Here is a 17,263-nt window from a genome sequence, read left to right as displayed (position 1 = left end):
TAGAGCTGGAATTGCAGGCAGGAAGCTGTGTCTTTGTTCTTGAGTGTTTAGCTAGGTCAGCCAGGTTAGGCTGAAAACATGATATACCAAAAGTAAGACTCAGGTGTGGATCCTCTTGGTTTACCAGCTGTCTGACTTTGGGGAAATGGTAGAGCTTTTAATGAGACTTTTAGCATCTAAACAAAGGGGGATCCTAGCCCATGTTGATGAGCTTCGGGAGTGCTAAATGAGAAAGGAGAGACTGGGAATGTATGAAGGCCCTATAGCTGGACAGGGCTATCTATCAAATGGACACTACTACTATTTTTCCAGTACACAAGAGCTTTCTGGAAGCTTCCAAATCAAGTACAAATCCCCATCTCTACGCTCTAAGACTCCCTCCACGCAAGACTTCCTTCAGATCATGTGTAAATTAGAAGAAATCACTCCCTTGGCAAGTGGACAGAGCTTTTTTGCAAAGAAAGGGCACTTTGCTTTTGGCAGATGCATCCCCTGCTGGCAAACGTCTTGGAAAGCAGAGCGCTGGCTGGATGTCAGGCCCCTCAGCTCCTCCGCTAAGCACCTTTGTGCTATGTTTATTTCCCCTAAACCTTGCTTTTGTAGTCTCTTCGGAAACACAATTAACTTTCGAGGAATTGAGTCGGCTCTGGTGGTAACATTGACTGGTAGAAAGAGTAGAGGTTGGATCATTTCTTGATCTGCCATTTACTAGTTGTGTTAAATTGAATGAAGTCCAGGGGACATCACCATGGCTGTCCTGCCATGTGACCTTGGGTGAGTGACTTAGCTTCTCTGAGTCTGTCTCCTTGATCTATAAAAGGATGAAGAGCCCTGCCCTGGTCCCGAGATCTGGTAGTGAGTATGAAATGTGACAGCCACAATGTATTAACATCAAAGGGAAGTACTGGGCTTGACAAAGGTTCAGTCTCCCGAGTGCTACTTCTGCCACCTCCAAGCCTGTCAAACCTACCACGATTTCAAGAGGGTAATGACCATAGCACTACCAAGGTCCAATGAAAGCCTTGTTGACTGTAATTTTTAGAACATAAAAAATAAACTATAAACCATAGGACTATTTCATATCAAACCATATCTTCTCAAAACATATCAATATACTATTAAGAGAACAGACAGCCAAATCTGGTTTTCTGGAGGAACAAAGACCCTTATCCAAAATGTCAGTTTTATGTAATCCAATTGATGGTCAATTTAAGAATAGGCTGCCCAGCCAGATTACAATAAAGTCAATGGAAAAAGATGCTTTTTGGGTATCGGCTTTCTGTACGGTAATGAACTAAATCCTCTGCTGTGATTAACCCAATCCTCTATCATTGACAGGCTAGCAGGAGCGGGGGAGCAATGTGAATGGAGCCCTGGTGGAGAATCTCAGGGCAGTTAGCACAGTAAAGAGGGCTGCTGCCTGTTTCACGTGTCTCGAGCTACCTGGGTGCAGAGTGATTTCTGTAATGTATCTCGGTCTAGCTTCACTGGAGGTGCAAAAACTATACTTGCAAGTTCACCTATGAAGCAGAAGATCTGTGGTCTCCTTCTAGTAGACCACGGTCTGATTTTACACGAAAAGCTTGAGATAACCCTTTTTAAATTTCAAAATATGACATTCTCCATGACAATCCTTTACCTGTTTGTCAGGAACATAAACTCACACGTAGGTTGGTGTCTCTATCCATGGAGGATCCTAGAGGGTCCGATTCTTTAATTTAGCGGGAGATCTATGCAGTTACTCGTCTATATCTGATGATTAGTAGACCTGTCCCAGAGATCGATTTACTTGGTCTGGGGTACCTGATAAGGCTGGATTTTGAAAATCTTCCCAAGTGATTCTATTGCTCAGATGAGGTTAAGAACCACTGGATAGAGGAAACAAGCATGTTGACACATTGATGGTAGAGTTTAGCAATTTATCTCAAAACGTGCAATCCTTTAAAATGCTTTTCATTTGGTCCAGTTATGGAAAAACAACACAGAAACATAAACATACATATGTATATGTGTGTGCATGGAAAAAAAGATTGGGGCCATGTGCAGTGGCTCATGCCTGTAATCCTAGCACTCTGGGAGGCTAAGCCAGGATGATCGCTTGAGCTCAGGAGTTCGAGACCAGCCTGAGCAAGAGTGAGACCCCATCTCTACTAAAAATAGAAAAAAAATTAGCCAGGCATGGTGGCATGTGCCTGTAGTCCCAGCTACTTGGGAGGCTGAGGCAGGAGGATCACTTGAGCCCAGGAGTTTGAGGTCACAGTGGAGGTACAATGATGCCAGTGCACTCTACCCAGGGTGAACAGAGTAAGACTCTGTTCTCCAAAAAAAAAAATGAGGAAAAGATTGAAAGAATAAATACTAACAGATTAGCAATGGTTTTCTTTGGGGGTAGAATTATGTACTATTACTTTTCCATATTTTCCCAAAATTTCTTCCCTGAACCTCAGTTGCTTTTGAAATCAGAAACAAGGGACGATTTCTATTCGATTCAAATAAAAGTTAGGAAGTACTTCGTAAGTATCTACTGCGTCCTCAACCCTGTGTGTGCGGTGGAGGATATAAAATACGTGTAAGACGTGGTCTCGGGGAGTTTATAGCTGAAGAGGCTCAACCCACATCTGTGCAGCCCTCTGTGTCAGTATGTGATAAAACACTAAGATCCTGCCGCCAGCAGGTGTGGTCACACTGTACTTGTCTCATTTCTGTGCTGGATTGCCAACCACTAGGGGGGCAGAGGCGTCCTAGGAGCATCTAGCCTGTGCCTTGCATTTGGTAGGCTTTAGTGGCCACTTAAATATTTGTGGAATGAACGAGTTCCGAGAGGAGTGAGCTGACTGGGAAGCGGCAGCGGGGAGAGAGTAGAGGCAGGCCTTGATGAAATGAGTAGGGCTTGTGTGAATGGCAGCCACTCCAGGTGGCCAGCTTAACACAGAGTTCTTGGACCAAGACCTGTGGTAGAGATGGGTTTGGTGTGAGGAGGGACGGTCGTCGATGTGCCCACCTCCAAGAAGCCTCGTCTATCACGGTGACTGTGCCAGACAAAGGGAATGGAACAGAGCTGTGGCCAACAGGTGGGCCTGGCCAGAGAGTGATGGAGAAAGAAGAGGGTTTCGGTTACCCAGGAAATAAAGAATAGAGTCTGCATTTCCTGCAAACAAGAGAAGCATCCACTCTGCTCCCTTCTTTATTTACATCACACAATGTTGGGGAAATATGTTTTACAGAAGGAGTTAGGTCGTCTCCTTTAAATATATTGAAAGTGTCTTGCCGTCTCTTTGTCCTTCCACCTTGGGATAACACAGCAAGAAGGACCTCCTCAGATGCCAGTCCCTTGACCTTGAACTTCCCAGCCTCAGAACCATGAGCCAATAAATTTCTGTTCAATATAGAAAAGAAAAAAAGAGGAAGCTCATTTAGCAAACATAGAAACTGGCTGGAAAAATGGGATTTTTGTTTGTGTCATGCAAAAAAAATTGGTGAAAAGAGCCAAATATCTTTGCCTGAGACGTTCTCAAACACAGAGCCAGGAAGAACACATTGCCACTATCTGAGTGTTGTACAGTGTGTATCCAGGAGGTTTCTGCCACACCCAGACCAGAATGGGCTTCGACGAACTCTGGCATTTTCTCGTTATCCTGAGAGTGCAATGGAATGCACTTTGAGGAATGAAGGAAATGTTTTTAAATGTCGTCTGGGAACGATTTCCACTCGAGAGCCATACCACCTTCCCCCACACCTCCATTGAGCTGTGACACCCTGCAGAGCCCCTGGAGTTGTGTAGACTTCACAAAAACACAGGGACTCAAAAAGGCTCGTCCAGGCAGCTGGAAGCCTAGGCTGCTTTCAAAGCCGGTCAGGAAACCTCACTGGGCAGCCAGTTCCGATGTTTAGAAAACCCTCACCACCATAAAATCCACCCTTTCCAGTTATCCTAAAAACGCTTCCTAGCCGATCCTGAAATAGAAAGCACAGTTGATCCATGGCCCGGTTTCCCGAAAATGAAAAAGTTTAGACTTTGGTCATCTCCAAGTGTTTTAAAAGTAAACATAAAATAATCCTGAATGCAACCAAGAATTGTAAGGACCAAAAGTTAACCGAAGAGAAAAGCTGACCCCACCCCACCACGCACACGCCCACACCCACACCCACCTCCACGGACAGCTGACGGAAAATTCAAATCATCCGCAGCGCGGGAGCTGTCTGCCCTCCCCTCCCCAAAGTGTCTGGGGGGAGAACTCGGTGACCCCAAGGAGGCCGGAGACTCGCAGAATGAATAAACTGTGCTGACATCTCCGTGAAGAATTGGCCTGGCATGTGGACTGTGCCCAAGCCCTCAACCGTCCCTCATTAGCCACTGTCAACTTCACATCTGGCTTCGGGTTTGGAATTCCGAGGTGTCACCCCAGGGAGCAGCACTGGTATTTATCAGGCACTCCTGGCTATCAGCTCGGTTCTTCCTAAACTAAACAGTGCAATCAATTCTTGTAGTTGCTGGGATTGCATTAGGTTTGGACCTAGGAGGGTTGCTGAGAGAGGGGCTGTGCTCACGCAGCAGTTTGGGGGTGGCGTTCTGAACACCCGTCTAAGAAAGCAAAGTCTGAGCACACACGGGGGAGACATCTGAAACCACGAATGCTCCCCCAAACCAGTTCTGCTTCTATTAAATCTTTGGGCAAAACAAACGCAAAGGAAAAAAATATAGTAGAGTGTCCTGGTTAGGAATATATTGTTTGGAGTCACAACTGTTGACCTGAAACGCTATTTTTGTCACTTAGGGGGTGACTAGCTCATCTGGTTTGCCTGGGATTGGCCAGTTTTAAAGCTGAAAATCCTGCATGTCAAGAACCCAGTCAGTGCTGGGCAACCTGGGACTCTTGGTCACCCTAGATGCAAACTGTGCGACTCTGGGCAAGTTAATCTTTGTGTTAAGTCTCCACATCTGCAAAACGGGGGTAATAATCACACCTGCCTCATTACGTGGTTGTGAGGATTCCAGGGAGCAAAGGATGAGAGTGCTCATGACCTGCCCCGTGCTAAGCACCGCGTGTCAGTTATTAATACTACAAGACAACTTGGCAGATAAACAAAGGGTTTAAATCAACAAAATCCCAGACGGAACTGTGACTTTCAGCTCTTTTGCTTTAATGTTGTGTCTCGGATAAATTATTTAACCTCTTTGAACCTCATTTTCCCCATCTGTAAAATGGGGATAACAGAACCCAGCTGGGGCAGTGTTTGACAGGCTAATCCTCAGTACTGTGCTTGGTGATAAAGAACAAATGACAGCTCAGGTGGTTACTATTGTGACCGTTGTCATTAGCAGGAGAGAAGGTGCACGGGGCCCATGTGTCTGCCTCGTGTGATAAGCCCGTGTCCCACCACGGTGCATGTGTGTCCCGTGCTCGGGAACACACGGATGCCTGAGCTCAGGGGCGCCGTCTAGAGGGGGAATAAATGCATCGCCTAGAGGAGCTGCTCGCCTAGACAGCATTATTTTAAGCTCTGCCTCTTGCACACGCGCGGGACCGGCTCTCGGAGATAATTAGGTTATTTTAGGAGAGGAAGAATGGCAGGAAGAGGGCAAGGCTGGGGCATGTGGGGACCACTGCAGCCGCCTCCCCCACCCGCTGACCCACAGCCTGTGGGGTGACAAAGAGCCCTGGCGACAGGGCAGAAACCGAGGCCTGACAGCATGAAGCTCACACCTCCTGCCTGTCCACTGCAGGCCCGAACACGCGGACCCGATCGGAACCAGCGCGCTCGCCGGCTCGTGCTGTTCGGCTCATTCCTCGTGGCGGCTGCTCAGTGGCTGTCGTGGACAGGATCTGCAGTAAGGAATGTAAGGTCGTCGGTAACCACTTCGAACTTCTCCCTGCCTCCTTTGTCGTCGTCACATCCGAATAATCAGCCGGCAGGGGGTGTGGCATCTTAACGGTCACACGGTGACACCTCGATTAAAATTCCATCTGCCTGGGGTTCAGACCCAGCCCCTCCACTTGCCAGCTTTGGAAAGTTCCTTAACCTCTCTGTGCCTGAATTTCTCACTTGCAAAGTGGGGATGATGTGAAGACCGAATGGGTTAATATCTGTAAAGCACGTGACAGTGTTTGGCCCCTAGTGAGATACTTACTGTAAGTGTTGGCTGTAATAATGTTACTATTTATGAGTCATGATTTGAAGGATTAAAGAAAAATACAGCCTCAGATTCTTACAGACACTAACTCCACAAACTAAATAGGACAAAATAGAAAAGGAGAGGCATGAACATTAGGTGGTGGAAGAACATCTACTTCCTCCCACCCATCCCTCAAATAAAAATCGGCCCGGCGGAGACCGGCCGACTGCTCGTGCCCGCTCGGCCCTGGGCAATCTGTGCCAGGGGAACGTGTCAACCTCTTTGGCAAACTGAGTCAGGTGTGCTCGCTCAGGTGGGCGCCGGGCCGTTTGTTCCCTGAGCGGATCTGCCAGGAGGGCACGTCGCACCTCGCCCTCTAAGCCGGGAGACTTGGCTGCATTTGCACGTCTCTTTCCAGCTTGTTTTGAAGTTTCCCTTTTCATGAGCAAGTGAAACAGGAAGTTGGAAGAGCCGCTGACGTTTTCCCCAGCAGTTTGGAGGCAGAAGAAAGGGACTGATGGGGACAGGCAGTGTGTGGCTGGCGGGGTGTGAGGAGTCCGGGGGCTGTCCAGGGTGAGGGCCGTTCAGGCTCCAGTTCGTGCTGAGGGTCTAAACTGACCACTAGACAGTTTGCCCCACGGATGACCCCTTGTACTTATTAACTGATATTTATTTCACCTGTGACTACACAAAAATGCTAATTTTTTTAATGTATGGTTTCTGGTGGCCACGTGAGTGGCCATGTGATTCAATTCCAGGGAACATGGGTTTTGTCTCAGAAAGGGAGGAAAAAGTAAACCACACAAGAAAGAATGACTTTACCTAATGTTTTTAGACTGAAAAGATACTATTTAAGATGACACAGGTGTGGCACCAGAAATGTAGACAATATGCATCCAATCTGAACTGACAAAGTTCCTGAAGGGCTTCTGTGTTCAGGACCAGGATGCTCAAGCACCAGAGGGGTCGCATGGGTAGAAGTCGTGTCGCTGTTCCATGCTACCTCTTCCAAGCAGCGTGATCAGGGCTTAATTAGCACAGATAGTCCCTACTTTTGAAGGTGGGCTCAGGGAGCTCCAATGGGACTGTTCTGGAAGATGATGACTGATGCATTTATTTTTATCCAAACACAGTAAAGATTGCTAGTGCTTTGCATTAAAGGGGTTATGAAGTGATTAGTTATCATGCACTTGTGCAGCCTGCCTTCTTCCAAAAGAAAAGGATCGAGGCAGCCTGCAACTATTAAAACATCTGGGCCAGCACAATTAAAAGTGGAGACAGACTCTAATAAAAGGAGCAAGAAAAAGTCGGCTGCTCTCAGAATCTCTCAGGCTGCTTTAACAAACCCCACTGACACCTCCGTCCACCAGTGTTCGTTATGGGGTGCAGAGGATTTAGTGGTCTACAAGACAAGCAGGATTTTTACTCTCGTGGAAGCTGTCTATATTCTGTTGGGGAGAAGCAGTCATCTAAAAGGAGAACAAACATGATTTCCAAAGAGGATGAGTGGCAGGGTGGGGGGTGTCTGTCTGCTTTAGATTGATGGCCCGGGCGTCTCTGGGAGGAGCTGACTGCCAGCCCTCCGTCATCCACCTCATTCTCCCTGCGTCCTCCTGCCCTCTCCTGTCTTGGCATCAGACTTTGCAGAGCCCACTTGTCCCCTGTCCCCACGGGCATGGCTTTGCCTCACTGAACCCCAGAAGTAAGTAGATGGACTGGTCATCGGGTGTGGTGGGCTTTCTCTCCAGCACAACCCCCAATACTTCTCCTCCTCTTTGGTGTCACTTCAGCTCTGTCCTTTCTCCATCAATGTCACACGGAGCAAAGTCCATACTGAATCCATCATTCCTGGCACTTGCCATGCACTTGAGTTTTTGGAGGTTTTGAACGTCGTGTTCACACCTACTCTGCTAGACCAGTGTCACTCATTTTCCTAGACTCAGCTTGGATCCCACCTCTTCCGAGAAGCCTTTCCTGATTGCCTCAAGCAGAGGGAGTGGCCCCTTCCCCTGAGCTCTCCCAACAGTTGGCTTGCACCTCTGTCTCTGATAACGTGGCACGGCGGTTTTTGTTTTCATGTCGGTCTTCTCAGCTGCATACACAGTGTCGTATTTTTCTTTGCATCCACAGTATCTAATGTGAAACCTTGATGTATAATCATCGGGCTAGTACTGCTTATTGAGTTGCCGCTTTATTCCAGGTACCTTTAGGCACCTTGCATGAATCTTTAAACCTCATAAATAAACTTTGGGCCCATTTTACATATGGGAAAGGAGGCTCAAAGGAATGAAGGAACTAGACCAAAGTTGCAGAGCCGGTAGGGGGGAGACCTGTGGTGCAAGACTCACACCCAGACGTGGATTAAAATCTAAAGCCTGTGCTTTTTCCTCATTGCTGTGCCATCTTTCCTAGGATGCCATCCATATGTGTTCATTGAATGAAAAATATGCATTTCAGCATCACTCTAACAAAACCCCACTGTAGCGGCAGCATCCATCAAAGGAAAGCATATGGTGATTATTACTCCTGTTGCATGTTTTAAACCCAGATCAAATAAAATTTACCAGAATTATTAGGGAGGTATGTAGGGGGGAAAAAATCAATGAAAAGAAGGTATCTTTTTCCCTTTCTTCTTATTTTCATAGTCTTGAATTGGAGTGTAGAGAAATGAAAAGGAAAGTCATGAACTTGTTGCGGGAGACTAGCATCATCATTCCAGCCAACCACAGTCGGGCCGTGTGGGTGAATCCTGCAGTTCCCAACATGGTAATTTCAATAAGTAGACACCAGAAGGGTGACTGTTGCTCCGTTGAATTTAATAAATGTTTACTTACAGCCCTGTGGAGCAAGGCTTGCCCAGAGCTAACCAGTCAGCCACGACAGAGCTGATGTGTCTTGACCGTTAGCCATGGATGACGTGGGACCAATATGAGGATGCCTTCTCAGTCCTGGAGAGAAATCTTGCATAGTCAAAGTCTGGTTCTATTGGCATAGCTGTGGAATTAGATTTTTTTCCCTCCAGGAAGCTAATTTCAATCTCTCAATAAATGTCCTTACATCATAGTTTTGGGGCATAGGAAGTGTCGCTGCATTTAGAATTTAGATTCATTAAATATGTTATTTGAGTGGTGTATGTAGGTCTTAAAATTTTGTCCCTCAATTAGGTTTTTGTGAGACAGGATCTCACTCTGTTGTCTGGGCTAGAGTGCAGTGGTGTGATCATAGCTCACAGCAACCTCAAACTCCTGGGCTCTAGCGATCCTCCTGCCTCAGCCTCCTGAGCTGCTGGGACTACAGGCATGCACCACAACGCCTGGCTAATTTTTCTATTTTTTGTAGAGATGGGGTCTCGCTCTTGCTCAGGCTGATCTCAAACTCCTAACCTCAAGTGATCCTCCCATCTCAGCCTCCCAGAGTGCTACGATTACAGGTGTGAGCTACCATGTCAGGCCTCCTCAATTAGTTTTTAACGTTAAAATGTTTGGCCTAATTATTCAAGTAAATGTTTCTCTGTTAAGGTCAATATTCCCAGCACTCACTAACTATAACTAGTTCCCATGCTTTGTTCGTGGTCCATTACCCTCAGCTTGGAGAGACCGAGTGCCGAGAGGGTGTGGTTCATTCTTCACACCGAGACCCTGCAGGCCAAGGGGAGGCGTCACCTGGGTAGAAACACAATCGACTTGTCCGAGTCACCTGATTAGTGTGGGTAGCCAACTTAGATAATTCATTTCACAGTCTAGGGACTTAACTCAGTTATTTCACTTAGCAAGAGTCATTCGTTCATTCAGAAGTTATATATTGAGCACCTTCTATATGCTAGACATTCTTTTAGACACTGGAGATATAACAGTTAACAAAGTAGAACCCAAATCCCTGCTCCTTGGAGCTCACAGTCTATAGAGGAAAAATAAGCAGGGTTAGGATGTGCCCGGAAGGAAGCTGCTATTTAAATAGGGTGGTCCGGGAAGCTGGGTGGGAATCAGAGGCCCGAAGGAGATGAGGGAGCAAACCAGGGGGGAGTCTGGGCAAGGTGTGTTCCAGGGAGGGGCAGCAGCAGAGCGCAGGGACCCTGCGGCAGGAACGTGCTGGGCAAGTTTGAGGATTCACGGGGGCGTACAAGACAGGGATGGAGATGCAAGATCAGAAGTAAGAGCAGACAGGAAATGCCGGGCCTCGCTGGGTGCGGTGAGGCCTTCTGCGTTGTTAGCATGGAGAGGCGTCCTCAGAGGGCCACTGGCTGCTCTGTTGGGAACAGACGGGGAAGGAGCACAGTGTGGAAGCTGTCACTCCTCTGGGGAGACTGTCGCAGGAATCCAGACGGTGACGGCTCAGACGAGGGTGGTGGCAGTGGAAGTAATGAAGGGTAGTTGGATTCTGAATATTTCATGCTGGATTACATTTGGGGTCTCCAGAGAAAGAAAGGAATGAAGGATGAGTCTGAGGTTTTTGGCCTGAACACCAGGAAGGAGGTGAGGTGCTATTTGATAAAACAGGGAAGATGGGGGAAGAGCCCGTTTGGCAGGGAGGATGCAGGTGTTAGGTTTGAGCTGCCGATTAGACACCTAAGTGTAGACGTGGACCAGACAGTTTGATGGATGAGTCTGGAGTCCGGGGGACGCCGTGGGCTGGAGGCCAGGCCGTGTGAGGGGAGAGAGCGTGGAACCCACAGCCCGGATGCGGATCCCAGCTCCACTGTGTGAACTTGGACGAGGCTTTTTTCCCTCCTGGCTTCCAAATCCTCACCTGCAAAGTGTGGTGGCCTGAGCAGTGCCAGAGGACGGCCGGCAGGGTAAATGGGACTGCAGACATAAAGCACAAGGTGTAGTACGTTATAGGAGACCCACACTTACTGGCCGTCCTCTGTCAAGCCCCTTTCTGGTTGCCAGGCTCTGTAGGTGACGCTGTGATCAATGACAGTGGCCAGGGGAGGCCTGGATGTCAGCATGAGGAGTTGGGACTCGATCCTGTGAGCAGTGGGAAGCATTCCTGTGGGAAGTTTTTGAGTAAAATGAGGTACTGGGTAGGGGGTGGGGAGGTGGCCAAGGTGCGGAGGGAGGTGTGTGGGGTCAGAAGGACCAGGGTGAGGGATGGCCTTGGACATGGAGTTGAGGACTGAAGACACATGACCAAGGCCCACCCTTAGCTCGGGGGTCACCAGCCCCCTGGCAGAGCCAGTGTGCTGTGACTTCCTGAGCCTCCCAGTGGCCTGTTCCCGGTTGCTGTACTCGAGGACACAGGGAGAGCCCGTTGCTGTCTCAGCCACCGTGTCCCTTCCTGCAGCAGTCCCCCAGCCTGGCCCTGGGAACCCCACTCTGAGCAGGGTTTGAGACTCAGTCGTCCTGCTCAGGGCAGCAGCTGAGGCCTACACCCCGCTGCCGCCGGGGGACTCGCTTCCCCCAGAGTTCCCACGTCTTGAGTCTCTGCCTGGGAGAAAGAATGCATCCAGTAGGTCCAGTGTCTCCCTCTCCCAGTAAGTAATGGCTGTGGGCAAGCTGTTAGCTCGCTCATGAGCAAAAGGACATTGAGAATTCAGTCTCATTCTCCCACTGGGCTTGGAAGCGGGGCCGGGGCAAGGAATTATAGAGAAGCCTTTCCGGGGCCTTCCCACCTCTGCCTGCACACGACCCCCTCACACAGTGGGGACGGAGGGCCGTGGGGGCAGAGGAAGAGGAGGGTAGTGTCATTTCCTGGCCTGAGAGAGGAGAACCGGGCCCCACCCCCCGAGTTGGCAGTCTTTTCCTTACCAGAGGTTGGAATGCGCCATCCCTGGAGATGGATCCTGGCCGGCACATGTGTTTGGTTTGGACCACACAGTGTTTTTTAAAAATCTTGAATTTGTGGCCAACATTGAAAAATCAAGAGATCTCACATTAAAAACCGGGTTTTTGGCTTCCAAACTGCTTGCCCCGGCAACACGGGGCTGGTGGCCGCCTTAGCAGTCGGGGAAGCTCTGGAGCAGGGCCGTGGCCTTGAGACTAGCAGTGCCACTCGCACGGTCCCCTGTGGCCCGGCCCCCTCGTTCCCTCACCTGACTGCACGTGGGTGTGCGAGCCCTGGTCTGCACCCGATCAGACTGGGCAGTTAACGGACCCAGAGTTGGGGGGCCAGCTCAGTGTTTACCTGACACAGAAATGAGCCGAGAGAGAGAGTGAGGGAAGTTGGGGCAGAGGGAGGTTGTGTAGCTGGCCAGGCAGTGATGACGAGGGCGCTGAGGCTTGCTCTCCTGTGGGCAACTCTCATTCTCTCATAAATGGATAAGTCCACCATCAAAAAGGAGCCCTCCCCCGCAGACCGGCTGGCGAAGCGCTGTGTAGGACGCCCCGTCAGAACCTCCGAATCGGGTCTGGGCTCCCCCTGGGTCTCCTGCCCAGCTCCCATTAGCGGTGAACTCCAGACTCCGGAGACTTGCAGCAAGCGGGGCTCATTTCCTCTTCTATGCCCCCCTCAAAAAAATGATAAACATTCTGGCACGAGTGTCAACATTCTTATGTCAAGACGGATCTGCCTCTGCTTGCTTTGATAAAGGGGCTCAGGACCCCCAACTTCATTATCACCAAGAAAACTGAGTTTCAGAGTCGCTTGTTTGAACAGATGGTACATCTGAAGTTTGTGGTTTGGTTGAAAAATGGTTTTCTGTGTTCTGTGTGTTCGTCCTTCAAGTTCACGGCCATTGCCCGTCACCACCTGAGAGCACTTTGTGCTCAGCGTAGCTAAAAGAGAGCATAAATCCTGCTTGCTTTGAACGTCAACCCGGGGTTCTCGTATGTTCCTGTTCTGGCCAGTGCTACTCAGCACTGCCCTGTCCTTCCCTCTCATGCCTGTGCGTCCGGGGGGCCCGTGTTAGTCACGACAAGAGAGGTGATTGGTAAGTACAAGCTGCTGCTGTCATAGGTCACTCTGTGCCTCAGAACCAAGCTCAGCCGAGAGGCTGGAGAAAGCTACCATTACACGAGTGTGAGTTGCTTTTTTACACGAAGCTTAAGAGTCTGAGTGTTTAAATCTAGATTCTGCACCTTCCCCGGCCATTGCAGGGACAGCTGGGATATGAGACCAAAGGGAAGGCTAGTTACCCATTTTATGAGAATTTTCTTTCCTGGACTCAAAAATATATCTTTAGGACCTCAAGAATTTGAAACAAAAATGGTTTCTCAATGATATCCTCTTGGGATTCAGATATTGTAAAAATACCTTAACCCTCTTCATCGATGAGTCAGCAGAATAAGATGCCACTTTCTTTCACGAGGATATGCTATGTCCCCGCAAGAAAGCCAGGGCTTGTGCCTTTGCCAGCCATATGTCCAGTTGAAATATTAATTTCCTGCTCTGGCAGGGCACATGGTCAAGGGCACTGCTGGCCGCCCCCCTGGAAAAGACTGTTTCCAGACCAACTAAACACTGTAGGAACTTCCTTCCCAGGCCTTGCTAACCACACTGCCAGCCTGCATGGAAGTGTTCCATTCACATATTTATGAGTTTGGAGCTGCCCAAATGCATGCTGGCTTTTATTTTTTCCATCACACAGTGTTTCTTCCCATTTTTTAGTTTCCCATATCAACCACTTTACTATTTTTAAGCAGACTAATTCCAAGCCAACATAGCTAATCGCTGCAGTAAAACCTCACCAATTCAAGCAGGGAGTGTGAACTCTTCCAGCAAGGACAAGCACTGGCCGTGCAAGTTGGAGGCCTGTTTTCTCTTCCAGAAGATGAGGACTTAAGGTTGTAAAACCAAAGTCCTCTTCTACTAAAATTAAAACCACATTTCATCAAACCTAAGATGCCGTTGATCGCAAGAAACATCATATTTCACGTACCAGCAAGAAAAGAACATTTCAAAATGTGCCACCAGTTAATCCCAAAACACCTTTAGAGATATACCCATGCTGTATAGATTGGTCACACCAGTCCCCTGGTGGCTTTGAAATCCATTCAGACAACTTTGGCAACTTCCCCTGTCCTTGGTTGTGTTGCTTGGCAAGAAATAGGCAAGCCTTTTGAATGTTCTCAGTAACAGCACTTTTCATCTTCCTTGGTGGATATCTTTCTTTCCAAGCAAATAAAACATTTGCTTGTCTCTTTGCAAGAAAACTTTGGAACTGTGATTCTCTGCTAACCGTAAATATTTGCTTCATCAATATCGGATTTACACCCTGCTGCTCTATTTTTGAAGCTTTTCTGTATATAACGTAACTTTTCATTTTAGTATTGAATCATTATGTGATCTTTTCTAAGATGTTCAAATGGCAGTTAGACTCAAGGGTGTAGTGCCAAGCGTATACACAACTCAATGGAAGTGACGGGCACCTGTGACTGCCGAGCTCAGGCAATGGTGTCTGCATCGTAACTGCCACTTGGGAACAGAAACTAGACAACCCCATCCGTCACAGATGCATCCTGGTCTCAGACACGTTAAAGTATGAAAAAATGAGCGTCTTAGAACGGATGCATTACAGAAATAGCTACAGTCTCGTGAGAACTGACAATATCTGGCAAAGTACTAAATCCTTAATAAGAATTAGTGTCAGTCAAACCTCACAGTAATCCACAAAGTACGTGCAGATGAGGAAGTTTAGCCAGATTAATAAAATTTCCCCAGATCACCCAGTTAGGTAAATTTCAGAGCAAAGATATTCAGATCCGGACAATAGGATCTTCCACCCTGCCAGTTCTGTGGTTCTACAGGCAGTATAAATCGTATGTGCATGCCGACTGCAGACTGGTATTCGATTCTATTTACTTTCAAAAACATGAAGTGCAACTCAAATATAGGCCTTCAATGGGTTATTTAAAATAGCTCAATCATGTAGGGTTTTATAAGAATTTATAATTAGTACATCCATTATATGCAAATAGCCACTTATTACAGGGGCTCATTGGTATGATCTCTGCTTTCACAACAGTTTTGGAAGCTGGCAGGGCTACCTGTAGCTACCCTTACCAATCAGTTAAATTATCGTCACCATTTCCCGACCAAAACCTAGCCCATGAGCTGAAACAACTTGCTCGTGGCAATGGAAGTAGAGTACATTCATGGCAAAATATGGACCTAGATCAGCTCAGACCTTGGTCTCCTGAGCTTTGGGTATGTTCTTTTTCTACTTCTCTCTATTGCGCCAATAACTTGCCTTTCACACAGAGTTTGGTTCTTGTTTTGTTTCGTAACATGGACGGTGAACAGATAGAGACAAATATGTTTTTGTTAAAAACCTTAAAAGTTATTTTACTCTCCCAGTGCTGGAAGATATGGCAATGAATGACACTTTTCAGGGCCTGGGAGCCCCCAGCCTGTGGCACTGGCCTCTCTCGGGCACAAGGGAGGCCCTTTCAGACCAGCCCAGAGCTAGAACATGGAAGCCGCCAAACTGGCCTCCAGAGGACAGTGAGGCTGAGGACAGTCCCGTGGCTTCGTGGCGAGGGTGATTCTGTTTCCACGGACAATTAAATATGGAATCTGGGAGGGGCCTCGTATTTATTTTCACTGCTGTGGGAGCAAAACCCAAAAGACAGGAGTGAGAGTGTGACCAAGGGCTTTCATGATCGAAATAAACACCAGCAAGAAAGAATTACCCAGCAGTTGAAGATGACCAGCCTCAATCCCTAGCCGCGTAGACACCATGACAACCTTCGTAAATTTGCATTCCAGCAAATTCCAGTGTACGGATTGCTTTGAGAGAACACAATGGCCATCTTTTAAAAAATTGTCTCCAATCGTTTATTCGCTTGGTTGGCAGGTGAATAGTGAGTACCTACATGTGAAAAGGGAGGAGAAAGTAGGGACAAGCAAATCAAGTTCCGAGTCTAATGAGTATGATAAATGACTGGCCGAACAATCCAGCGAAGCCCGAGCCTTTTCTAACGTCCACGCTGGCTTCGTTACAGCTGTAAAGGGGCCTCCCACTACGGCCTGACCGAAGACAGGAAGCGGCGCTCGCAAGATGGTTGTGCGGACGGGTGTGTGAGCCTCACGGCAACGGCCCTGTCCCCGGAGATTTCTGCAGCTGCCACCATCTCCTTAATGACAGACGAGCCTGGCCTGGACAACCCTGCCTACGTGTCCACGGCGGAGGACAGCCAGCCAGCGCACAGCCCGTCGGACTCTGGCCGGAGCAACCGAACTCGGGGTGAGTCAAATGGGGGTGGTTGCCCGGGAATGGGCTCCTTGCCTCGGGATTGCCCCCTGCGGAATACTTACTGTGGAAAGTTCTAGAAATGTTGTTTAAGGAGAAATCGTTCTGGTAGTTTTGGCAGCAGCCCAATGTCCAATTCTCCAAAGTGAAGTGAAACCACAAGTACCTCGGATCGTTAAAATCGTGTATAATCTGACTTGGTGACAGGGGCTGGAACTAGACCTAATGATTCATCACTCTGCGGTGTCAGTAACTTCTCAGCCGTGCTGCTCAAGAAAAGTGCTATTATACTCAGTTCAGCCCAGAAAAAAAAAAGAAAAGCAGACTTTTTAAATAAGCTATAACATATTTTATTGTAGAAAACTTGGAAAATATAGGTAAGCAAATTCTATAATCCTACCACCTAGAGGTAATCACTGTTAATGTTAATATCGTAGCAGATCTGTACCTAAAAGATGATTTCTATTAACACATAGCTACTGTTCCTCGTCTCTCTCTTTCTCAGCACGACCCTTTGAGCGATCCACTATCAGAAGCAGATCTTTTAAAAAAATAAATCGAGCATTGAGTGTTCTTCGAAGGACAAAGAGTGGGAGTGCAGTCGCCAACCAAGCTGACCAGAGCAGGGAAAATTCTCAAAATACCACCACCCCCGAAGGTAAATGACCTCCACTGCGGGGCTGGATGTGGGCTGGGCTTCTAGGGTGACCTCAGGGGTGATGACAACTTGACCACCACCCACCTTCTATGACCCCTCTCTTCCCAAGGATATAAGATACCTATTTTTTACCTTGATTAGCCTAATACTCATGTAAGTAACTAAAGACAGAAATACTTTCTGTATTGATTGAGGGGAAAGGTATTGGAACCTTATCTTCTTGTGCTAGTGTTGTGCATATCAGGAAGAATAATTAGAGTTAATGAGTGAGAAGCATTTAAAACAGTGCCTGGCACATAATAAATGCCATGTAAGTGTTTACTCTTATTCCAATTATGTATCAGGAGGGACGCCGAGTGTT

The 17,263-nt window shown here is 47.9% G+C and overlaps 1 protein-coding gene across 2 annotated transcripts in view; it reads left to right on the top strand.

The window, feature by feature from the left end:
- LNX1 (ligand of numb-protein X 1) overlaps positions 1-17,263 on the top strand; it is a 150,262-nt gene that overhangs the window by 99,559 nt on the left and 33,440 nt on the right. For both annotated transcript variants that reach the window (XM_045533017.1, XM_045533018.1), the window contains exons 4-5: positions 15,997-16,238; positions 16,750-16,902. In XM_045533017.1, coding sequence (XP_045388973.1) covers positions 15,997-16,238; positions 16,750-16,902 — 395 coding nt within the window. The remainder of the gene's footprint in view (positions 1-15,996; positions 16,239-16,749; positions 16,903-17,263) is intronic.

This window comes from Lemur catta, chromosome 19, assembly GCF_020740605.2.
Source record: "Lemur catta isolate mLemCat1 chromosome 19, mLemCat1.pri, whole genome shotgun sequence".
NCBI classification, from domain to species: Eukaryota; Metazoa; Chordata; class Mammalia; order Primates; family Lemuridae; genus Lemur; species Lemur catta.
This window is presented reverse-complemented; position numbering and strand designations above follow the sequence as displayed.